Below are 25,423 nucleotides of genomic sequence, written 5' to 3'. Positions count from 1 at the left end.
GACAACAATGATAGAAATAGAAAAGAAAATAACAATAAAATAGAATAGAAAACAATAGAAATAGAATAACAATAAAAATAGAAAAGAAAATAGCGTGAATTTTCATAGAATTATTCATAACAGCAAAAAAAAAAAAAGGAAACAGTCCAAACATCCATACAAACATGTAGCATATCTATACAATAGGATTTAATTCAGCCATTGAAAGGAATGCAGTATTGGTACATGCTACAACAAGGGTCAAGCTTTGAAATGTTATAAAAGAAAGAAGCTGGACACAAAGGGCTATGTATTCTATGATTCCATTTATATGTGTCCAGAATAGGCAAATCTTTAAATAGAAAATAGACTGTCAGGGACTGGGGAGCGACAGCTCGTGGGTCTGGGGTGACTATATTTAATTTTACCCGAGTCCTGTGAGCCTGGAAAACACTGAGGCTTAAAGGAATCTGCCTCCCTTTTTGTGGTCTGCAAAGAACCACCCTTCTCCCTCTGATTCACTGATGCCCCTCTTGTTTATTTGTGTCAAGAACAAGACCTTCTACGTTCCCATCTTTGCCTTATAAATAATTAAAATGAACCATTGGTGGGACTTCCCTGGTGGTCCAGTGCCTAAGATTCCGAGCTTCCAATGCAGGGAGCCGGAGTCTGATCCCCAGTCAGGGAACTGGATGCCACATGCTGCAACAAAGATCTGGTACAGCCAAATAAATATATTAAATAAATAAATAAAACGAACTGCTTGTCCCCTTGGATCAGTCGGAACAAAATGCTTATTAACAGAACTTTGCTTAAGTCTCTCCTCCCAGGCCCTTGACTTTTGGCCCACTCTCAGCCTGAAAGTGAAGTCGCTCAGTCGTGTCTTACTCTTTGCAACCCCATGGACTGTAGCTACCAGGCTTCTCTGTCCATGGGATTTTCCAGGTGAGAGTACTGGAGTGGGGTGCCATAGCCTGAACCAACATACAACCTGGCCTGCGGAGAGGCTGGCAGGCTGGCTTCAGGAAAAAAGCATTCTTTGCTCGTTCTCTCATTATGCCACCCTTCCAGCCCATTCCCTGATCCTGCTTCTTTCCAGCCTTGTTGACTTCCCTCTCTACCTCTCAAGACACTTGCTGATCTTATAGTCATGGCATTCTCTTTATTACAATAGACTCCCTACCCCTGACTGCTATAGTCCCTTTCCTCACCTGTAAAAAATCCTTTCTAATAAAGTCTGTCTTTACTAACTCTAGATTTTTAAAAAATTTTACTGGAGCACAGTTGCTTTTAGGAGACACGCTGGACTGGAAGAAACATAAGCTGGAATCAAGATTGCCAGGAGAAATATCAATAACCTCAGGTATGCAGATGACACCACCCTTACGGCAGAAAGTGAAGAGGAACTTAAAAGCCTCTTGATGAAAGTGAAAGAGGAGAGTGAAAAAGTTGGCTTAAAGCTCAACATTCAGAAAACAAAGATCATAGCATCCGGTCCCATCACTTCATGGGAAGTAGATGGGGAAACAGTGGAAACAGTGTCAGACTTTATTTTTGGGGGCTCCCAAATCACTGCAGATGGTGACTGCAGCCATGAAATTAAAAGGCGCTTACTCCTTGGAAAGAAAGTTATGACCAACCTAGATAGTATATTCAAAAGCAGAGACATTACTTTGCCGACTAAGGTCAGTCTAGTCAAGGCTATGGTTTTTCCTGTGGTCATGTATGGATGTGAGAGTTGGACTGTGAAGAAGGCTGAGCGCCGAAGAATTGATGCTTTTGAACTGTGGTGTTGGAGAAGACTCTTGAGAGTCCCTTGGACTGCAAGGAGATCCAACCAGTCCATTCTGAAGGAGATCAACCCTGGGATTTCTTTGGAAGGAATGATGCTAAAGCTGAAACTCCAGTACTTTGGCCACCTCATGCGAAGAGTTGACTGATTGGAAAAGACTCTGATGCTGGGAGGGATTGGGGGCAGGAGGAGAAGGGGACGACAGAGGATGAGATAGCTGGATGGCATCACTGACTCGATGGACATGAATCTGAGTGAACTCCGGGAGATGGTGATGGACAGGGAGGCCTGGCTTGCTGTGACTCATGGGGTCGCAAAGAGTCGGACCCGACTGAGCGACTGAACTGAACTGAACTGAACTGATGGTTTCTACTGTACAGCAAAATGAACCAGCCACACATAGACAAATGTCCCTCTCTTTTGGACTTCTTTCACATTCAGGTCACCACCGTGCATTAAGTAGAGTTCCTTGTGCTCTACAGTATAGTCTCGTTAGTTATCTAGTGTCTACATAGTATGGATTTGTTTTTTAAGTGACATATTTTAGTGGTGATGAAAATATTCTAAAATTGATTATGGTTACCACCTTTGTGAATGTACTAAAAACCATTGAAACTGTACACTTTCAGTAAGTGAATTGTATGGTCTGTGAGCTATACCTCAATAAAGCTACTGGTTGTTGTTTTTTAATGTTTTAACTAGTTTTAAAAGCTTTTTTTTTTTAAGACTATGAGAGAAAGAAAAAAAAAAAGCAAACAGGACAAGAAATACTGTGAATAAAAACAATAAGGACTTCCCTGGCGGTGCAGTGGTTAAGAATCCATCTGCCGATGCAGGGGACATAGGTTCGATCCTGGGGTCGGGAAAATTCCAGAGGCTGCAGAGCAACTAAGGCCATTTGCCACAATTGTTGAAGCTCACACGCCCTAGAGCCCATGCTCCACAGCAAGAGAAGCCACTGCAATGAGAAGCCTGTTCGCTACAACTACAGGAGCCTCTACTCGCCACAACTAGGGAAAGCCTGGGCAGCAATGAAGACCCAGCATGGCCAAAAGATAAATAAATAAACATTTAAAATAAATGAATAAAATAGTATAATTATAAATATAATAATAATACAGCTTCACAAAGGTCAAGAGGGAGAGTCTTAATGGCAAATGGATCACTAGTGCTAAATGTTGTGGAGAGTTCAAGTAAAATTAGAAAAGAGATAATTGGTAGAATACGGAGTTTATTCACGATTTTTAAGTGCTCTTTTAGTAGAAAGGAAGCCACCTTTTTGGATTAACTGAAGAAATTTAAGGACTGAATTGGGAGTAAGGGATATGCAGTTTTAGAAAACAATGAACCTGAACGGGAGAAAATGAACCGACCCCACCTTGGAAGGTCAGGGAGGGAAAACCAGTTAAGACTGCAGTGTTGGTTTGTCTGTGTGTTTTTTTATTTTTAGGTTAAGAGACCAGTGCATGCTGAAGGTAGAGGGGACAAAATAAACAATAATTAATTAATAAATGGAGAAGGCAATGGCACCCCACTCCAGTACTCTTCCCTGGAAAATCCCATGGATGGAGGAGCCTGGTGGGCTGCAGTCCATGGGGTCGCTAAGAGTCGGACACGACTGAGCGACTTCACTTTCACTTTTCACTTTCATGCATTGGAGAAGGAAATGGCGACCCATTCCAGTGTTCTTGCCTGGAGAATCCTAGGGACAGGGGAGCCTGGTGGGCTGCCATCTGTGGGGTCACACAGAGTCAGACACGACTGAAGTGACTTAGCAGTAATTAATAAACAATTTTCATTGCTTTCTGGCTCAGCTCAGGAAACTTATCCTATACATTAAAGTTTGAAGGAAAAGAAAGAATGGATTTTTTAAAAGATATTTTTTATGTGGGCCATTTTTAAAGTCATTGCATCTGTTACAATATTGCTCCTGTTTTATGTTCTTATTTTGGCCTCGAGGCATGTGGGATTTTAGCTCCCTGACTAGGGATCAAATCCACACGCCTTGCTTTGGAAGGGGAAGTCTTAACCACTGGACCACCAAGGAAGTCTCAGGCATTTCTGAAGAAGAGAAATATGTAAATATTACAGGCACTTTTCATATACGTCAGAGGGGCAAGAATTGTGCCTATGAGTCTAGGGAGAAAAACATTACTGCTGTCTGTGGCAGCTGTGAGCCAGCTGCTGAGGACTGGTTTTCCATTCGAGATGGTTTCTCCGATGTGAAGACACATCATTCATCATTCATCCCAATCATTTATAATTAACGAAGCACATTGTCTCCCTAGGATTCTCCAGCACGTATCCAAAACGGAAGGGAACACACTGCATGTTGCACCCCTCACACCTCGTTGGTGCTCCCTCAATGTAAGCTGGTAAGATTTAAGGCAGAACCTTGATAAGAGAATGCCTGGCTACTCCCCCAGCCCCCACCTCATGTCCCTGCAGAAAGGGCGGGGGTGGAAAGGGACGGAAGGCTGTACCCTGTAAACCCTTCCCTACTCTCCCAGGAAGTGGGGACAACCTTCCCTGAGCTGCTGGAGCACCTTCCACTTTGTATCAGAAACTATTCACGCATCTGTCACCCCTGCTACGCTATGAGCTTCTGAACAGGAGGGACTGGGGTTTTTTGAAGTCCCCAGCCTGGTAGCTGGCTCCTGGCAAGTAGTCACACTTTGCTGAACAGATGGATGGATAGAGCAACACAAGAGAGAGCTGTGAGATTCCAGCTGCTGACAGGGTTGCATCCTGGTGTTCTTTTTCTGGGCCAAAGGGTTGTTTGTTTCCACCTCTCTATCCCTTTTCCAGACTGCCTCACCAGCTGAAAGCACACAATGGAACAGTGTGCCTTTCAGCAAATAGAGTGAGCAATGGAAAATGCAAAGCATCAACCCTGAATGCAAGCTGTGGCAGTCCGGACACGATTCCAAATGAAGAGAAACTGCTTATTTTCACTGAAACGGAGTGAAGTTCCTCTGGGAAGGATTGTTTGGCTCCCATTCTGAGTGCCGGTGTTAATAGAGCTGGGGCACCCAGGCTCAGCACGCCCCCTGTTGGATTTAGCTGACATTTAGTAACAAGAGGAACCGGAGAGCATCCTGTCTGATGCAAATCCAGGCGAGCAGCACGAGGGCTCTTTCTGCGAAATTCTCAAAGAGCCATCAGATGAGTCAGAGACATATTCACTAGACTATCCCTGGGATATAATTTGACTCATAAAAAAAATATGGACATTCTTTTTTGAAGACCAGAAATCCCTTCCTGATGGGAGAGTCAGAATGGCATGGACTTGATTCTTTTTATGCATGCAACCACAAAAACAAATCATCCCCAAAAACTTCTCTTCAGGATCCCCCAATGTAATCTGTATATGTCCATTGATAGACAACTGGTTAAATAAGTATAGTACACCCTTCCCAGGTGACTCAGTGGTAAAGAATCCACCTGCCAATGAGTTCGATCCCTGGGTCAGGAAGATCCCCTGGAGAAGGAAATGGCAACCCACTCCAGTATTCTGGCCTGGAAAATCCCATGGACAGAGGAGCCTGGTGGGCTACAATCCATGGGGTCACAAGGAATTGGACACAACTTACCGACTAACCACACCCATGCACATTGGAAAACAAGGCCTCTCTCGTACTGATCTGAACAGTCTCCAAGATATATATTTGTAACTGACAAAAAGCAAAGTGCTGATATATATATATATATGTGCAAAGACTTCCTAGAGAAGATTCCACAAGAAAATAATAATTGTTGTCCCCTGAACCAGAAATTAAGTTTGCTTCAGATAGGGATAGAAAGAAAACTTCTTTTCACTATATTTCTTTGTGTGCTATTTGCAATTTGTATCTTATGTGTCACCTATGAAAGCTAATCAATATTTTAAAAATAAGAACCTTATGAAGGTCCACTTAGTCTCCTTACTGTCACTCTTCTTTCTCTCCAGAAGTCTTGTCAATTCTCAGTGGAAGGAACTTAAAGTGTTATAACACATTTTTTGTCAAATTCTAAAATCAATAGGTAATCTGTGTTCTAGTATATAAATACATGTGATTTTATATACCAGTTCATTCTATTTGAATTTCAGACAAAAAAGCCACTTGTTTCTGTGGAAGCAGCAACTGAAGTGTCAGGGGAAATATTCTATTCAATAGCTGCTGGGATTATTCCAGATGATTCCAGGCTATCCCAGACAGTGGGTTCCTCAGCTTCTTTCTAGGTTGGTGGCTTCTCTGACTGGATTAATAGGGCATGGCAATTTTTCATGCTTCCTAATGATAATGCATGCCAGATGAGAAGTGACCTTTTGCCAAGATCATCATTGATCCAGCTGGGGAAACCCAAGGTTGGTTTCCTAACCAGGGAAAAGGTTTGCAGCTTTTCTGGGGGAAAGGGGGTTGGTACTGCTCCAGTGCTGTGCTAGAGAGTAAAACTGGGGAGAATGGGCATTGTCTCCTGGACTTCTTGATCCTGCTCAGAAATGCTTGCTCCTTCGTACCCATCATAGTGGGAAATATATTTGTAGATGACAAGCAGGTGGCACAAATGGGTGGCAGCATCTGCCCCTCCCTGTGCTGGTGAAAGATACAGCCTGCTAAGATGGAAAGTGCCAGAGAGGGGTCCTGACACCTGGTTTGAGCTCCAAGCTAAGGTGAACTTGCTGGCAAACCTCCTGGCAAGTCATTTGCCCTCTCCAGACCCTCTGTTTCCCGTTTGTCAAATGAGGAGGTGGGGTCTGGTATTTCTGCAAAGCGCCATAGTCTCTGGGCTCCAGAGAGATGGGTGAACTCCCTGCCCTGCTCTCTGAGCTCAGTGTCAGCCAGGCCTCTGGGGCATGCAGAAACACAGAGAAAGGTGGATTTTAGAGAGAGATGAGTAAAAAGCTCTAGTTTCTATTTTATTGTCCATCTTTATCCTCCTCTGTTAGGATAATTCTAAGAGGGACCTAGAGGAGCTTGGAGGCCCCTCAGCACCACGGTGGCTCTAACGTGTAAGTTCTTCCCGTCCTTCGCAAAGGACCCCTCCAGCTTTCTCGAACAGTGCTGGGTAACTTGATGGGGTGGGTAGTCAGAGGTCCCTTAGAAGAGGCTGTGGAAGCCATAGATCCTTTCCCTCTCTAAAACGGGACACCGGCAAACACAACAGTTTGCTCGTAATTTCAGGATATCCTGTCCCACCTGACGACCTGCTCTGTAACTTAAAAAGGCGGAGGTGGGTTTGCGGGTGAGAGAAAACAAGCGGGAGGGAAAAGCAGAGCGACACTCCAGGACCTGCTTCCCTTCCCAAGCGCACATTCCTCCGCCCCAGGCCCGCTCCCGCCGCCTCCACTGCCAGCGGAGGCCCTGGTCTCCCGTTCCAACTATTCCAACCATCCTAGGAAGGGTGGGGCGCTCGGCTCTTGGGTCCCCCTGGGCTGCCCCTCCTTCTCCAGCATCGGTCTCCCCTTCTGCCCCGGTCCCTCCCTTTCTGGGGTCGGGCCAGCCAATGGGCGACGAGACTCCGGGGTTTGGCCTGGGATTCGGGGAACTCACCGATCCCCCGCCCCACAGTTCTGGCCACCATCCCGGTGCGCACGGACGTGGCTCGAGTTTCCTCCGCGCTTTCTCTCGCTCTTCCTCTTCTCCGGGTCTCCCGCTCCCGCTTCAGCTCCACACGGCCGGCCCCGCACGGCTCCGGGCAGCCATGGAGGACACCCAGCTCCACATCATCGAGCAGCCGCTTTCCGGGTACCCCGACACCGGGGACCAGGGGTCCTCCACCATGGGGGCTCCGGCGGCCGAGGAGCCGTCGGGGGCCGGCTCTGAGGAGCTGATCAAATCAGACCAGGTGAACGGCGTGCTGGTACTGAGCCTTCTGGACAAAATCATCGGCGCCGTCGACCAGATCCAACTGACCCAAGCTCAGCTGGAGGAGCGGCAGGCGGAGATGGAGGGCGCCGTGCAGAGCATCCAAGGCGAGCTGAGCAAGCTGGGCAAGGCGCACGCCACCACGAGCAACACCGTGAGCAAGTTGCTGGAGAAGGTGCGCAAGGTCAGCGTCAACGTGAAGACCGTGCGCGGCAGCCTGGAGCGCCAGGCCGGCCAGATCAAGAAGCTGGAGGTCAACGAGGCCGAGCTGCTGAGGCGCCGCAACTTTAAAGTCATGATCTACCAGGTGAGCTGGCGGGCGGACCGCGCCCAGAGGCCCGGCGTCCCCCGCCCGGGGATCCGGGTAGGGAGATCTGCCCGCGGCGCGGCTCTTGCGGCAGCCTGACCCTGCTCGGGGGATCCACCCTCTTTCTACGAGCGCTGCTGGGGTGGAGTGGGGTGGGGTGGCGTGGGTGGGCGGGCGGCTGGCTCCTGGAGCGCTCAGAGGGGCGCGCAGTGCACACCGCGGCTCCTCACCCAGCCGCTACCTCCGGTGTCCAACGCGTAGCGGAACCGAGTTAGGGGGCTGGACTCAGGGACACTGCGCCCCGCAGATCGCTCCCGACCTGGCTTGTCAAAAGTCTTCCTACTTGGAGGGAGTTTTGGGCAGAGCCGGGGTGCCTGGCGGCCACTGGGGCCCGCTGTAAACGGACACGGGCGGCGCGGCCCGGGTTTGGGGCCTCCGGCGCTGCCCGCCCGATATAGCGGCTGATTCAGGGCTCAGGCACGCACCGCGGGGGCTGCGCCGGGCGAGGGACGCGGCTGCCAGCACGCCCCCACAGACCCCGCATCGGCCTCGGCCGCCCACGCCGCCCCTCGCCGCGATCCTCTCCCGCCTCCCGGCACTTTCGGCCTTTAGGGACACCCTAACCCGCGGCGCGCCCCTACTCCTCCGCCTGTTGGAAGCAGCCGCGCGAGGGTGGTGGCCCGCGGCGTGAGGAGTCCTGAAGGGGCTGGTGGAGGGGAGGCGACAGCACCCCCCACCTCGGCCCCGCGGTCGGGGCGCGGTGAATCACCCCGCATGCCTGCGGGGGCGGCCGAGGAGCCGGAGGACAAGCGGCCGGAGGCTGGCGTGCCCCAGGCTCCGCCCAGTAAGCTTGTTGCTTCCTTTGCACCTCTCCCCGTTCTTCCCGCCTGGAAAAAAATGGGAGTTTTTGTATCCTAACCCCAAGTAAACCAGGGCATCTCAGGATCGCTGCTCTTCTCCACTCTGTCGCCCAAATTCCATTAGGGGCGGGTCTGAGCCGAGGGCTCGGTGATCTTGGGTGGGGTGGGAACGTGCCCAGCCTCGTATTTCTGCTTCCCTCGGGCCTGGTTGATGTTCTCACCCCAGGGAGGTGCGATCGTGGGGGCCGAGGGATTAGTCTATGTCCCCTCGCTCCCCTCCCCGCACCGAAGGGAATGGGAAAAAAAGAAGGCCCGATTTCCCACATCCCCCGAGGGAGAGAGCCTCTGTCCAGGAGATGTGGTTTCACTGACAGCTCAGAGGCCCTCCTTAGCTGTGTTCTGAGTGACCATCAGGGATGCCGCGAGGTCTTTGGTTTGGTCAATGTGGTGGAGCTAAGAGAAATGCAGATTGAAACAAGCAAGTTCGGGGGCAGTAGATACAAGTGAGCTGGCACTCATGAGAATAAGGTGGTGGGACAGAGGCTGCAAGGTTGCCCTCCCCTTTCTCTTCCCCCCAGGAACTCCTCCCAAGAGGTACTCAACCTTTAAACAGTTTACAACACCGCCCCCCCACCACCACCAATATAGCACTAACTGATAGAAAACATTTGCCCAGAAATGTTTCTGCTTAATTTAACTGCTCCGAGGAAGCAGAATGGGGTGAGTCTGACTTGGAGAATCCCAGGGACCGCCGGAGCCTGGTGAGCTGCCATCTATGGGGTCGCACAGAGTCGGACACAACTGAAGCAACTTAGCAGCAGCAGGGGGGTGAGATTTTTTTAAGAGAACTGCCTAGCACTGGGGTTCATCTCACGAAGGAGAAGAGGGCAGAGCTCTGGGACAGCGGGCCGCCTCTATCTTCTCTCCCGAACCTAGTGTGGGAGAGGGGAGCCACGAAGGGCTTGTATGGTTGACCCTTCTCATTCAAAATGTCCCAGACCACAGGACCTGGGAAAGTTCTCAGCCTGGAGGTAAACCTCCTTATGTCAAAGATGGAGATTCTGAGAGACTTCTGTGCAGAGGCTAACGGTGTGTCTGTTACTGTCTCTAGCCAGGTGGCACAGATTGTGTATCTGTATATTGTGTATCCATGGTGGGGAGGGGGTCTTAATTGCAGGGTGGCTTTGATTGCATCAAGGCCAGTGGGGGACAGAGGGTTGAGGTAGAAGGAATGACTCAAGCTGGAGACCCTGAGCCCCCAAACCACAGGGGAAATAACTAATACCTAAAGTGGTCCCAACCCACAGTGAAGCTCTGGGAAAAAAAATTCCAGCAACATGGGTGGGGCCCAAGGCCACAGAACTTCCCTGAGTTACAGAGCAGATGTTCCAGGTGGGGGTGAGGGGGTGGGGTACTCAGCTGTTGGAGGAAAGCAGAGGCTGCTCCTCCCTGAGGCCTGCAGGCCTGGGAAGAGAATGAGGTAAAAATAGCCTCATGCCTTGGCAGACCTAATAGGGAAGGTTGGGGGCAGCAACATTTATGATAAAGTTGGGCTGAGGGGGTAGGATGTTTGGGTGGCCAGGCAGAGAGATCTGGGGAAAGGCTGCCCTGGGATGATGTGAGTTTTCCAGTTGGGGAGGGGATGTGGTGTTCCCCACTGCAGAGGTGGGAGGTGATGATGTGGCAAAAGGGAGATGTGAAGGGGTGGGAAGGGGTGGGAAGGCCCCAGCTGTGGGATCAGGCCATTTGGTTTACCACACCTTTTTCCTGAGGGGTAACAGAGGGAATCCCTTGTGTGGTCCCACCCAAATTCAGGGAACTGCTAGGCATAATGATTTCACAGGTTAAGTTTGTATTTGACAACCCTCCCCTTCACACACACACACACACACACACACACACACACACACACATGAAATTCATCCCCTCCCATCACAGGATATCAGAGCCCTCACCTTGAACTCACTTCTGAGTCATTATTGTCCTTCTTTGGCATTTCCCTCCTTGTCTCCCAAACAAAAACAGCAGTTTGGCGTCCCATCCTATCAGGCAACACCTCACTAGGCAACAACAGCCAGTGAGGGAGAGAAGTGAATCCTACTAGTAACTGAGGGGTCAGTGGACCAAGAACTGCTAGGAAGACCAGGCCAACTACAGCCCCTTGCAAATAGGAGCAGCTGTGCTCAGTAAGGAGGGCTTCCCAGATGGCTCAGCAGTAAACAATCCACCTGCCAAGCAGGAGACTCCAGTTCAATCCCTGGGTCAGGAAAGAAATGTCAACCCACTCCAGTATTCTTGCTTGGGAAATCCCATGGACAGAGGAGCCTGGCAGGCTGCAGTTCATGGGGTCGCAAACAGTCGGACGTGACTGAGTGACTTCACTAGATAACTAGTACTCTTGCCTGGAAATTTGCATGGACAGGGGAACCTAGTGGGCAATAGACCATAGGGTTGAACACAGTTGGACACAGCTTAGTGACCAAACAGCAGCAGCAACAGTGCTCATTAAGGAGCCAATTCTCCTAATCCTAATACCCAATCCTAGTTTGGATGTTATTGGAGTTCTTTTAGAATCCAGAAAGGGAGGCTAAAATGGAAATAAATGTGTTCTGAAGTAGTTTTGATGAAGCAGTTAGTGACCTACATTTGGACCCCTCAGATCTGCTCTAAGGGCTTGAGGGCAGGACGCATTTAAGGGTTTAGGTGGTGCATGGGCATTAAAGGGGTGGACACCAGGGCTGGCGTGAGGGCCTGCTGGCTTCTCCTCCTCAAATCCTAACCCAGACTATAGCTCCTCCCTGGACTCAAAGCAAATCGGGGCTACCTGGTTCCAGAAGAAGCCCACATTTTCTCAAAAAAAAATCATCCCAACTTGGGGCTCTGGTCCCTCTCACCCCTTGGTGGCCTAGTGGAGAGTGTTTACCATACGCTTCCTCCAAAAAGCTAAGTTTGGGTTGTTTTTCTTGGTCACTGGATACAAGTGTTAGTTGCTCAGTTGTGTCTGACTCTTTGCAACCCCATGGACTGTAGCCCGCCAGGCTCCTCTGTCCACTGAATTCTTCAGGCAAGAATATTGGAGTTGGTTGCCATTCCCTTCTCCACGGGATCTTCCTGACCCAGGGATCGAATCCGAGTCTCCCTCATTGTGGGCAGATTCTTTACTGTCTGAACCACCAGAGAATCCAAAAATCTACCGCTGGAATACAGGGAGCATATTCTTAGAGGTATTCCTAAGACCAAAGGAAATCATACTCTTCCCTCTGATTTTTTGAAAGTGAAGTCTGACTATTGTAAAGGTCAAAATCAGAAAAGGAGGAGATGGGCAATTGATAGGGAGAAGGAATATTGTTGCTAGGCAACCAACCACAAAGATGAGTGGTGGTTTGTTCCATTATTTTGAACTACCATTGTGAATAGTTCTTTCTGTCACTATAGACTTTTTGAGCTGGAGGATGCTTTGGAGATAGTCAACTTCAGCTGTTTCATTTTGTAGTGGAGGAAGCTGAGGTCCCAAGAGGGGAAGTCACTTGCCTATTGCCACTCAAGCACTTGGGGGTCAAAGCTGAGGCAAGGGCCCAGGTGTACCCCCTTCTTCTGCTATACTCTCTGCTCCTTGCTTCCTCCTTCTTTTCTTGGGCTATGCAGCAGAAATCGGGGTCCTGGCTTCTTCATTCTCTGAGGGAGATAGCTGCACAGTTCTGGCACTGGGACAAGTGTGTGTGTGTGTGTGTGTGTGTGTGTGTGTATGAGGGCACATGTGTTTGTGAGGATGTGTATGCGTGAAGGTGTGTGTGTGAGGGTGTGTGTGTGAAGGTATGTGTGGAGGTGTGTGTGTAAGGGTGTGTGTGTGAGAGTGCTTGTGTGTGAGGGTGTGTGTTGAGGGTGTGTGTGAGGGAATGTGTGTGTGTGTGAGGGTGTGTGTGAGGGAATGTGTGTGTGTGTGAGGGTGCGTGTGTGGGGGGTATGTGTGGAGGTGTGTAAGGGTGTGTGTGAGTGCTTGTGTGTGAGGGTGTGTGTGTTGAGGGTGTGTGAGAGAATGTGTGTGTGTGTGTGAGGGTGTGTGTGCAGTGTTAGCTGAGTGGCTAAGGTGGGTGGCCATAGCTGCTCAGCCTCATAGTGCTGAAGCTGAAGCAATGTGTGGTCACCTGGCCCAATGGCTGTAGAGGGCAAGGGTGCAGGGTGTTTGGAGTGGAGCTCTCTAGCCAGCAGGGACCACATCGGCTCCTTTCTCCTCAGCCTCCCGGCCACTCCCCTCTCCTCCCTGTATCCTACAGGGAAGGTGGGCACTTGCTGTGTTGGGTTTTGTGGCTGCACACCTTAACACTGTTGTCGCTGGAGTCTGGCAGTGCCCACAAATGTCCTCTCCCCTGACTTCTCATGACTCCAGAGCAAGAGCGGCAGCTCAGCCCCTCAGGAAGGAGAGTTGGGAGCTGCTGCTGGGTGCCTCAGGACCTAGGCTCATTGGTCATTAAAACAGCTGTTTTTTTTTTTTTTCCTTTTGGCCCTGCCACATGGCATGCAGGATCTTCATTCCCCAATCAGGGATTGAACCTGTGCCCCCTTCAGTGGAAGCGAGAAGCCCTAACCACTGGACCACTAGGGAATGCCCAAAATTAGCTTGGTTTTTGATCCTGATTTCTCTGTGCTCCTGGGTGTCTGATAGCCCATGAGTCGGGGTAGGGGGGGCAGATAGTAGGAAGGGAGGCAGGAGGTGGGGATTAGGCCAAAGGGAAATAGCCAGGACGTCCCTCGTCCGTGCCTCGCCCTCCTTATCCGGGGCGGCACCCGTGCCCACCCTGCCCGGGGGAATAACTGGGATCAGCTGCCTCTGACTCAAGACAGTAAAGTTGTTTACCTTCTCTTTTCCTCCTTGGAGACTCCTCAGATGGAGTCTAACAAGTGGCCTCTTAGAAAACTCCTTCCCCGCCCCCAGCAGCCTCTTGCCTCCACCACTCCAACCCCTCATAGCATCATTCCAGGACCATAGCTGGGTCGGGGTAGAAGGCAGGAGACCAAGGATGGGACTGGGGAAGATTCTAGAGGGATGATGGGACGGGGTTCTGATTAAATTGTGCTTATTAATTCACGGGCCTGGGTTTGTCCCCCTGTTTCCACTCCAGGGCCCTCTTGATGAAGCCTTGAAAGTGTGGTGCCTTTCCATCCTAATATTTGTGTGCTCCCCTCCCCTCTACTCACCAGCCCCAGTTCTGCATGCCAACCAAGGCCTCCTCCTCCCACACCCATCTGCACCCACTCCAAGCTCCACTTAAACCCCTTTTCCTCATCTTAGCCCAAGAAGAAGCTGAATGCACCCTCAGACCGGGCCACACCCAAGATCGTGCCTTTTGATCTTCTGCCTGAGACTGAGCCTTTTGACCTGAAGCCTGAGACAGTGCCTGACCTCCCACCCTTTGACCAGACGCCTAGGACCCTGCCCTATTACCCAGAGCCCACTGGGCCTCTGCCCACCCCTGAGGAGCCAACAGCTGGTGGGGGTGCTTAGGGTCTCCTGGCTCACGTGGGGCCGTGGGCATGGCATGTCATGAATCCAGTCCACCACCAGCTCACTGCTTAGCAGCGGCCAGTCTGGAGTAGCCAGTCTCTTCTAAGCCACTGCCCCTTGTGAGTGGGTGACGGGTACTGTGCAAACACTTGCATTATGGAATGTTCAGGCAGTCGGGTGGGAGGTCATGGGAAAGGGCGCTCCTCTACTTCTTGGCTTCCATGTTAATAGTAGATGCTCCAGACACCATACCTGATTCGCACCCACTGCTGCCTGCATGAGATTGCCTGCAACTTCCATGCTTCTGTTTTTTTCTTATTTAATTGGAGGACAATTACTTTACAATATTGTGATGTTTTTGCCATACCTCAGCACGAATCGGCCATAGGTATACTTGTGTCCCCTCCCTCCTGAACCCTGCCCAGGCTTCTGATTGACCTTCCCCTGCCCCTTCCACCTCCTCCTCAGGGACAGGCCAGTTTGGCTCGAGGGCCAGTTTTACAGAGGGCACTCATGAGGCCCAGACCAGGGGTCTGTTCTGTGTCCTTTCCATGCCCCTCCCTGCAGCTGGGGAAAACTACACTTATTTTTTCCAGTTTCTTTTTTTTCAGAAAATGTTTTGCAAAGAGATCCCTTATGTTTGCCAGATCCTGCCTTTGGCAGGGCACCCAAAAGCTGCCAACTCAGAGAGGCCAGGAGGGGGTACACTTTTGCTGGATCTGGCCTACCTATAGCACAGTGTTTCTCCATTTTTTTTTTTTTCACATGATCATTCTCCTAAGGAGAATTAGACATTTAGACATTTTCTTCCTAATTGTCCTCTTCCCCATGAAATTTTAACACTATAGATATACTATATATACCCGGACTCCCCCAACACCGTACCCAAGAACCAATTTCCACCCACTTTGGGGAAACATCCTCCCACATGCTATAGTGTCATGCTAGAGCAGAAAAGAAGGTCCCTTCTGCCTTCAGTGTTTCTCACCCCCTTGTCCTGAACACCTAAAGTAGAGGTCCCGAGTTAGACTTCCCTATCTCTCACCTGCCCCCTAGTCTGCACCCTCCTCTGACACACTCTCTGAGCAGACCCCAGGTCTCTGAATGACCTCTCCAGTATCTTCTCTGGTCATTCCAGGCAGTGGTTGGGAACAGAACTGGCTAGCTCTAAGTCAAGAAAGGCCCTACCCAGAGCCATATCATACATGTCCCTTCTCCCTGACAAATGTGAAGTGCCTGGCCAAGGACCAGGCGCGAAGTAGGTGCTTGAGTAAATCACATAAAAATCTTCCTAAGGCAGAGGGGCCTAAGTTTATATAGTGAGGTTGGGGAGAGGAGAGGAAGGAGCTGGGAGCTGTCTTATGGCTCCTCTAAATTCATCCCAGACTGGTGCTTTCCTGGGTTGGGGAGCTGTGTGTGCTTGGTGGGGGGTCGGGGTAGGGGAGACAATGGAAGCTGTGCATGCTTTTGTTCAGATCTGGTCATTAAAGCTAACTCTGGAAACCAAGCCTGTGGTTTTGTTTAATAAAAATATAGAAACAGAACAAGCAGAGCTCTCCCTTCTTGCCACTCTGCCAGGGAAATAGGGGTGGGACAGGGGTGCCCGGCCTCTGTGCCCAGGGTTGGGGGAGGTGCTTTGGGATTCTGTTGCTGGTTGTTGTAGCAACAGGCCAAAAGGGTGGGCCCAAGACAGCACTCCAAAGCTGTGAGTCATAGGGGAAACCTGGCTTGGAAACAGGGAGAAAAGACAAAATCCATTAATGGAGGGAAAAAGCTAAAGTCATAGTGGTATACCCTCTCCAGGGCCAATTCACTGGATATTATCTCAGACTTAGGTCAGATGGTTTCTTCCCCTATCCCCTGACCTTCCACCAAGAAATCAGTTCCTCTGGTATAAGCTATCGCTCTAGAGGAAGCCTCACAATGAAGGGCAATATATATATATACACACCATTCTAGTCTGGCAGAGACAACTCCAAATCCTCCCCTCACTGGGATTGCTCCCTGATGTTGTATTTGAGACCTCTCATCAGGCACTAGGAAGATGGGATTGCCTATAAGAAGTCTGGAACTCTCTCTCCAGCCTTGTTCACAATTCAAGCTTTATCTAAGAAGCCAGAGGCCAGGAAAACCAGCCAGCTCAGGCTTTAGGGGTTGGACAGAGCAGAGGGGAGAATCAGGGATGCCGGGGTGGGGCACAGAGACAATGTGGATCTGTTTTCCAGCAGCAGGGACTGTTTCCTGGCTCTTCCCCACCCATCACACTTAATCCTTCCCTGAATTCATCCACATTGCCTGAGCTTTAGTGAAAGGAGGCGTTCTCCTCCTAACTGTGGTGGTGTGGGTGGATTTTTAGACTAGGAGGCTGTGAAGGAGAAATCAGAGCTGACATTTTTTGATGCTAGGGCTGCCAGTAAATTCTGGGTGGAGATGAATGAAGAAGTAACAGGGAGTTTAGATGATGGTCCTAAAATGTTGTGTAAGAGAGAGGACTCTGGTAGCAGTTGGAGAAGTGATTGCAAAAGGAGACCCAAAGTGTACAACTGGGAATCAGAGGGACTGCTAAGACTGGCTGGGTGCCTCCCACACTCAGAGTGAGGAAAATATCCCTTCAATGCCTCTGCGAGTGATAAGAAGCAGAGGGATGGATAGAATGCTGCAGAATGCCCATGACAGTACCCAGCCAGCTGTGGCAGGTAGAGACTACAAGTCCCAGCATGCCCTGAGCCCAGGTCACCTTGCCTGCTGGGAGGTGTAGTTGAGTAATGAGAGCCAGAGATGGCTTGGTGCCCAGGAGAGCTGGTGCCCAGTTTGGGAGAAGAGGTGAAGCCAGCATTCCTTCTTTGTCCCTGCTAATGATATTGACAGGGAGGGAAGGAAGTTGGGAGGAGGTGTTCCTAGTTTTCAATGTAAACCAGGAAACTCTGTGGGGATGTAGATGGGAGGGAAGAGGAAAGAGGCTGGGGGCTGGGGAAGGAATTTCTATAGCAGGTGGTGCAGAGATACCAAGCAGCCAACACAAATATGTACATGTTTGTGTGTGTTTATAGGAGGGGTCAGTTTATGTTGCCTCATTTTTCTCAGATGGGGTTTTCTTACAATTCTGTGAAACGATCTTCAGAAAACCTATTCCCTATCATTCCTTTGTACAATGTATCTACAGAAGTGAATCTGGGTCAAAGAGACTTTTGGGTTTTGTCTTTTGGGCCAAAAACAAACCCATTCTGGGTTATGTCCTCTTTTCCTTTCTGGGCTCAATCTCCCCTACCTTCTGGTGAGAGGTGATCCTGAGATTCTGAAATGTAGGTCCAGAGTCAGGATCTTGGAAAACCTTCCCGGAGTAGAAAACAGTGCTGGTGCTGGGTCTTCCCAGAACTGGCTCTGAGATCTAGGATCTCGCCATTCTACTCCTGGCTCTTGAGCTCCTGTCTGGGGTGGGGGACGGTGGGGGGGTGGGGGTGGGGTGGCGGGTTGTGTGGTGAAGCAAGAATAGAAAAACAATTCCTCCTTTCCACTCCAAGTCAGGGATGTCAGAATCAGAAGAAACCTCCAGGTTGGGAAGAAAACATGTTCTCAGCTCCCAGACAGCTTCCTCCTCTTTCCTCAATTTCTACATAGGGATGGAGAATGACCATTGGTGGAGCCAAACCGTATGGGGAGAGTGGGGAAGTCATTAACTCCCCTTCCCTAATACTGGTTCTTCTGAAACTATACGGAGTCTGGGAAACACGCTCCCTTGAAAGTAAACCTACTTTCAAGTTACCCTACCTCGGGGTCGCCTGAGATCGGCTGTGAGCTCACCCCTCAACCCAAACAAACGGCCCAAAGCCTTTTGGGCCTAGCTCAGGCAGTGTGGGGCTCTGTGCACCAGAGGGCGCTCTGCCCATTTCCAAAGTTCGATTGTGAGCTCTGGGACGCAAAGGGTAAGAAGTGGTTTAACAAGGGTGGATGCAGGGCTTGAGGAGCGGGTTGGAGAGCCGCTGAGATACTTGACCGAAGTGCGGAAACAGAGGCCAGACTCTGATCCGAAGCTCGGTTCCCTCTTTGCTCTGTATGTGTGCTTAGTCGCTCAGTCGTGTCCAACTCTTTGCGACCCCAGGGACTGTAGTCCGACGGGCTCCTCTGTTCATGGTGATTCTCCAGGCTAGAATACTAGAGTGGGTTGTCTTGTATCATATTTGAGTGCTCACGAAGTGTTCGGCTCGGTGCCAGGCGCTGGGGGTACCAGCGCAGGAGTCCAGGCCGATTTCACAGGTACCACGCACTTGCCAGGATCACGGGTGCCAATGCCCGGCCCCAGGTTCGCCCAGTGTCCCCCCAAGTCTCCGCCCAACTCTCCCGCTCTGCCCCCACCCTCATCTGTTCCCTCTGATCTCCCTTTAGGATGAAGTGAAACTGCCGGCCAAAGTGAGCATAGGGAAGTCGCTGAAAGAGTCGGAGACGCTGCCCGAGAAGGAGGGCGACGAGCTGGCCGAGGGCGAGCGGCCAGAGGAGGACGCGGCGGCGCTCGAGCTGTCGTCGGACGAGGCGGTGGAGGTGGAGGAAGTCATCGAGGAGTCGCGCGCGGAGCGCATCAAGCGCAGCGGCCTGCGGCGCGTGGACGACTTCAAGAAGGCCTTCTCCAAGGAGAAGATGGAGAAGACCAAAGTGCGCACGCGCGAAAACCTGGAGAGGACCCGCCTCAAGACAAAGGAGAACCTGGAGAAGACGCGGCACACCCTGGAGAAGCGCATGAACAAGCTGGGCACGCGCCTGGTCCCCGCCGAGCGCCGCGAGAAGCTCAAGACCTCGCGAGACAAGCTGCGTAAGTCCTTCACGCCCGACCACGTGGTCTACGCGCGCTCCAAGACCGCGGTCTACAAGGTGCCGCCCTTCACGTTCCACGTCAAGAAGATCCGCGAGGGCCAGGTGGAGGTGCTGAAGGCCACGGAGATGGTGGAGGTGGGCGCCGAGGAGGAGGGCGGCGCGGAGCGCGGCGAGGCGGCAGACCTGCTGCGTGGGAGCAGCCCCGACGTGCACACGCTGCTGGAGATCACGGAGGAGTCGGACGCCGTGCTGGTGGACAAGAGCGACAGCGACTGAGCCGGGCGCGGGGCTGTGCCCGGAAGGCCGTGCCGCCTCGCCTCTCCCCGCCCCCGCCCCGATTCCTTTCCCTCTACGAACTTTCTCTTTCGCATTCTCTCTCTCTCTCTCTCTCTGCCCCAAATGGGCCGAGACGTTTCTAAATTGAGAACACCTCCCCAAAACGAGCACCCCCTCCAAGTCTTACAGTTATTAAGACGAGGGGGAGGCAGCCTGCACCGTGGACATCCCCAGTGTAGGCGTAGGCTGGGTGGAAATGCAGAGGGCGATGATTCGTGTCCTGGGGATCCAAGTCGGGAATCCTAGAGGAAATTGCTGTCGTTTCCGTGATGACCCAGGCTTGAGGCAGGCTGCCTTCTCCCCGCCGCTCCCCGCCCCCCCCCACACACACTCTTACCCGGCTGCTGTCATTCCTGTTCACTGAGCTCTTCTTTCTCATTCTGATCTCTGGCGGCTTCAAAGCCAAAATTACCATGAAAGGGAAGAGTGCATCCTGAAGAGGCCCCTTGCCTACACGGGAGATCCCATACTGGAAGGATTTGAAAGCAGCTTTTGGGAGTATCTAGGGCAGTGTCAGAGAGAGGGCAGAGTAAGCCATGACCCTACATGAGGGTCTAGCACAGGCTGTATCTGCAAAGGGTCCCAGTAAGGAAGGCTGGAGCCAGGCAGGGCCCTGGGGGAGGGAGGGAGGGCACTTCATGTTTATGCATCTTCACACAGGAGCACATGGCTGTGGCTCCGAAGGAAAGCAGAAAATAGTACAAGGTGGAAATGGGCGAAAAGAGAATGCTCATTAGTAGCAGGAGAAACACAGGACAAGGATCCCATCTTATTGGGGTTCTCAGTAGTAGGGAGGGCAGTGCGAGAAATCCATCATCCAAGAAGAGAGAGGTAAGCCTTACCCCTTACCTCTACTAGTTATGGTGCCCCCAGGGGCAGCCCATTTCTCATAGCCCAGAAAATTAGGGTCCCAGAAGAGGGCAGCACCAGGGTCCAGAAAGCTGGTATTATAGTTAGGAGGGAGGCTGATGGGAAAGAGACCAGATGCTAAAGGCCAGGCCACCAAGTTGAGAGCAGGAGGGGAGGAGAGGAGAGTAAGGAATTCCTGTGTGTAGGGCAGCCCGGCCTTGGCTCACTCCTGGCAGTTTCTTCTCAAGATCCTTCCCTAGAGCTAGTATCATTAAGTATCCCAAGACCTCTGTAGCCTTGTGGGTTCCTCTCCTGAATCTTTGGGGTGAGAGGGGTGCTGCTTCCAGTTCAAAGGCCTGACTTCTGATCAGGGTCTCCTCAGGACACTTCAGTCTCCCTGTTGTTCTCCCATAAAGGAGACTTGTCAGAAGCAAGGACACCCCCCTCACCCCCAAGTCACAGCCCAAAGAGGAGAGCTGAAGGCTCCCTCCTTCTCCCTTCACCCCCTCTGCCTTATTTTCCCTGCTCTGCATTTTAGAAAATTGCAGCTAATTGTTTTAAGGGCTGGAGGAAGGGAGTCTGGGGACACGCCTTTTATACAACACAAAGCTTTGCTCCCCGCCCCCCACCCTTGGTTCCCTTCTCTCTTCCAAATGGTTGGAGACACATCAGCTGAGGGAGGATGGGGATTGTGGGAGGATGGGGATTGTGGGATGAGGTTCCTTGGTGCTGATGGGCTGAAGGGGCCTGAGTTGTGGGCAGATAGAGTTTCCAGTGGGCTCTGGGGAGCCTCTCATGTTGCTGTGTCCTGGTGAGCAGCCCGACCAATAAACCTGCTTTTCTAAAAGGATCTGTGTTGGATTGTATTCTTTGAAGGCAGTTACATAGGATGAGTTCCAGAGAACAGGAGGGAACCAGGGAACAAAAGAGAGATGCTGCTAGCTTAAACGTGCAGCATTTGCCTGGATGGGACGTGGGACTGGGGCGTTGTTATTATCCCACTTAGAAATGGAAAGACATACACACAGAGTAACTTGTCTAACGTCCCATAGGTGGTAAGTGGTGGAGCTGGGATTCTAAGTCAAGCACGCTGGCTCCAGTTTCACCATGTCTGTAATCCTGTAGTGTCTAGACCGCTTCTCTGCCTTCAGAGCCTTAGCCCTCTAGACCCACCCAGTTACTCTACTCAGCCTGAGCTCTGCCCCCAGCAAATTCAGGCTGCCAAATCCGTCTTATGGGAGGCAGCCTAGGGGAGGGGAAAAGTCAGGCCTGAATATCAGAGAAAAAAGGATTCTGGTGCGTGCTAGAGATGCCAGTCATAGCCACACAGCATATTTCATTCCCCCTACAGCCCTAGGATGGGCACCTCTTTCATTCTGTATACCCACATGTCTGTATACCCTCTCTTCCCCCTTGAACAGCCAGCCCTACCTGCTCACAAGTTATGGATTTCCTAGAGCAAAGGAAACAAGCTGTCATGTGAGTTCTGCCAGTATCAGAATCACCTGGGGAGGGGTGTCATTGTCAAAAATGACAGTGTCATTTTTGGGGCTGTGTCCTGGCCTCGTAGTACCACCCCAAACAAGCTGAGTCCTTCCTCAGGAACCATCCATTTCCTTTGGACTCCCCTGCTGCTGACCCCGGCAGCAAGCACGGCAGTCTTGGGTTCTAATTCCCCCAGAAAGGGTTGGCATTCCTCCAAAAGAAATGAAACTGAGGATGAAAATCCAGAGCCTGGGAGCCAGGAAACTTCCCCTCGGCCAGGAGAAGCACGCTCAGAATCCTCCTTCCTGAGGGATGCAGAAGTGCAGCTGTGAGAAGCAGGGAATGATGTCAGGACCCCAGCTGTGGAGTAATGAGCTTGAGGGAAACCAGGAAGGGCCCTGGGATACCAGGCCATTGTTTACTTTTCTCACTCAAAGCAGTAAGTTTCCTGGTCCTTTCCCCTTTGCTTCTGTAAGCCATCCTGCTCACTGGTCCACCACACTTTCACTACCAACCAAATTACTTTGCGGTAACTTCCCTACCCAGCTCTATTGTGGACACCATTTTGTTAGAAGTGGCCCTAATTCTCTGAAGAGCCACTTTTCTGCTGGCCCCTGTTCCATGACATTCCTCCTTTACATCACAGTGTGGGGTCACAACTCCAGAAGCTCTGCCTAAGTCAGAAATTATTCCTTTTCTTCTTTGCTTGCAGCCAAAGGGAGGAGGAGGCTTTCATGAAATAGCTTCCTACCAATAGGATTTGATGGACATTCCAAAGTCCCATTCCCACAAAGCATCTTTTCCACCAACTGGTCATCAACTTGCCCACCCCTCATTAGCACTATTTCCGTGGGTTAGAATCAGACGATAAACTAGTATTGTTTCTCGAAGGATCCCATCAAACATTATCTGTGTTGACCAAAAAAAACAGCACAACCTAAAAGCTGAGAGTTATGTTTTGTTTGGCAGACATTATGAGGGCTTCAAGCCTGGGACACAGCATCTCAGACAACACTGAGAAACTGTTCTGAAGAAGCAAGAGGGAGGAGCCAGGATATTAAGCAGTTTTGCAACAAAGTCCAGGTAGTCAGAACATTGAAGATTATTGTTAAAGAAAACCAAACATTTCAAGTTAATGAAATTAGTGCTTCTTTATGTGTTGATTGTTAGTTGTTCAGTCACATCCTACTCTGCAACCCCATGGACTGTGTATGTAGCCTGCCAGGCTCCTCTGTTATGGAATTCTGCAGGCAAGAATACTGGAGTGGGTAGTCTTTCCCTTCTCCAGGGGATCTTCCCGACCCAGGAATCAGACCCAGCTCTCTGGAGTTGCATGCAGATTCTTTATGTCTGAACCACCAGGGAAGCCCTTTTTATGGATGGGAAGGTGCAAAGTCTGCACTGACTAAATTCATTCCACTGATATGCACCTCAGCTGGGCCTGGTGTCCTGTGTTTTCTCCTTGTGAGTCTCCTCAGGTATAGGGCAGTGGGTATAGGGGGTGGGAGGGGAGGATCCAGCAGTTTACTGCAGAATGGTGGGCAATCTTAACTTCTATCCTGAGTTCCCTCAGCACTCACTGTCAGGGTGGCTGTAATATGGCACTTGGATTCAACATCTTTTGTTTACTGATAATTGTTGTTTCATTTAGTCGCTAAGTTGTGTCCACCTCTTTTGCGACCCCATGGACTACAGCCCACCAGGCTTCTCTGTCCATGGGATTTTCCAGGAAAATTCTCTAGGGAACCTTCCCCAGTTCAGTTTAGTTCAGTCACTCAGTCGTGTCTGACTCTGCGACCCCATGGGCTACAGCATGCCAGGCTTCCCTGCTCAGCACCACCCAGGGATCAAACCAGAATCTCTGCACAGGCACTGCAGGTGGGCTCTTTACCACTGAGCCACCAGGGAAGCCCTTATTGATAATGGCAGGCGGCAATCTTTTGTCCACACCTGGGATCTAAGGGAGTTCCTCTACAGATTGAGTTATCAGGTCTCTAAATAGTACTTCCAAAGTCCTTATCCCAAGAGGTAACTTTCTTCAGGGGCAGGAGAAGACAGCTGCAGTGTCTTACACTCGTCCAGACCTCATTTGCTCTCACCTGCAGTATTTGAACTGCCTTTAGAGTCTTTCTAATCTATTCCCCAGGTTAATGCCAGGTAGAGATAGAGATATAAACTTATTTATATGGTTTATTTTTATGTAGATATAGGTACATAGATTTTCTTTTTTAAAGAAAACATACTTTCCAGTTTAAATGTCTTCCTTTGACCAAAGGGTTAAAGTCTTTGGCATGGCTCACAAGATACCATAAAAGTCTGGCCCCATGGGACTTCCCTGGTGGTCCTGTGACTGAGTCCACCTTGCAATGCAGGGGACATGGGTTTGATCCCTGGTCTGGAAACTAAGATCCCACATGCCTCAGAGCAACTAAGCACTTATGTGCAGCAGCTGCTGGGCTTACATGCCACAACTAGAGTCTGTCTGCCACAACTAAGACCTAACACAGCCAAATAAATATCTATATATTTTTAAAGAGTCTGGTCCCTGCCTCAGTTCTTACTGCTGTTCAATATGCTCTATAGGAGTCTGCTGGTCAAAAATGGCCCTCATACTTTCAGGCCTGTGGGCCTTACCTCTCTCTGGAATAGCCTCCCTCTTTCCATCTCCCCTCATGAACCAACCTCTTCCCCAGTCATACTGATCATTTCCTTCTCAGGGTTCCCATAGGACTCTATGTCAATAAACATTTGCTGAATGAATTTTAAAACTTTATTGCAATGGTCATAAACTCACCTCAGACTGGCTTCAGCAGAAAAAGCCAAAATGAAACAAAACAAACATACAAAGAAACCCACTAAAGCTGAAAATAAAAGTCAAGAGAGTTAAGGTAATTGAAAAAGTTTCCAATGGTAGGTCCAGGAGTGTCTGATTGCAAGTTCTGATGTAGGAATCACTAGAAATTTCTCTTCCTATCTCCTCTTCTCTGCTGTGTTTTTCATTAGCAATTAGATTTTCACCGTGTGTTGGCAAAGATGACCATCAATAGCTGCAGGCTTATGGCTTGACAGCTCAACAACCCCAGTTAAGAGGATTTCTTTCCAAATCTTTCTAGAATTTCATTTACGCTCCTAAGATGTCACATATTCAAATCACTGTGCCTCTGACCAAATCTAGGCCATGGACCATTTCTAGAACTCACCTGCAGCATGGAATTGAGCATGGAGGAAGACACTTCCATGGTGATCCAGTGGTTAAATTTTATTTATTTATTTATTTTCGGCTGTAATGGGTCTTCTTTGGTGCTCGCTGGCTTTCTCCAGTTGCAGCAAACGAGGGCTGTTCTTTGCTGTGGTGCTCAGGCTTTTCATTACAGTGGCTTCTCTTGTTGTGAAGCACGGGCTCTAGGTGTGCAGGCTTCAATAGTTACAGCATGTGGGCTCAGTGGTTGTGGCTTATGGGCTCCGGAGCAAGGGTTCAGTAGTTGGGGTGCACGGGCTTAGTTGCTCTGTGGTATACGGGGTCTTCCCAGGCCAGGGATGGAAATTGTGTCCCCTGCAGGCAGGGGACAGGCAGATTGACAGGCAGATTCTTAACTGCTGGACCACCAGGGAAATCCTGTCCGGTGGTTAAGACCCCAAGCTCCCAATTCAGGAGGC

The 25,423-nt window shown here is 50.4% G+C and overlaps 1 protein-coding gene across 1 annotated transcript; it reads left to right on the top strand.

The window, feature by feature from the left end:
• Positions 1–7,256: 7,256 nt before the first annotated feature.
• CAVIN1 (caveolae associated protein 1) lies at positions 7,257–21,131 on the top strand. The gene is made up of 2 exons (XM_052658666.1): positions 7,257–7,927; positions 18,674–21,131. Exons 1-2 carry the CDS (start codon positions 7,259–7,261, stop codon positions 19,370–19,372), a joined length of 1,368 nt encoding a protein of 455 aa, XP_052514626.1. The 5' UTR covers positions 7,257–7,258; the 3' UTR covers positions 19,373–21,131.
• The last annotated feature ends 4,292 nt before the right edge of the window (positions 21,132–25,423 follow it).

This window comes from Budorcas taxicolor, chromosome 19 (assembly GCF_023091745.1).
Source record: "Budorcas taxicolor isolate Tak-1 chromosome 19, Takin1.1, whole genome shotgun sequence".
Taxonomy (NCBI): domain Eukaryota; kingdom Metazoa; phylum Chordata; class Mammalia; order Artiodactyla; family Bovidae; genus Budorcas; species Budorcas taxicolor.
This window is presented reverse-complemented; position numbering and strand designations above follow the sequence as displayed.

Bases quoted from the DNA above. Each gene is read 5' to 3' on its own strand.
- CAVIN1 (XM_052658666.1), top strand. From the start codon at position 7,259: ATGGGCGACGAGACTCCGGGGTTTGGCCTGGGATTCGGGGAACTCACC. The intron at 7,928-18,673 runs GTGAGCTGGCGG...ATCTCCCTTTAG, and splicing joins TTAAAGTCATGATCTACCAG to GATGAAGTGAAACTGCCGGC.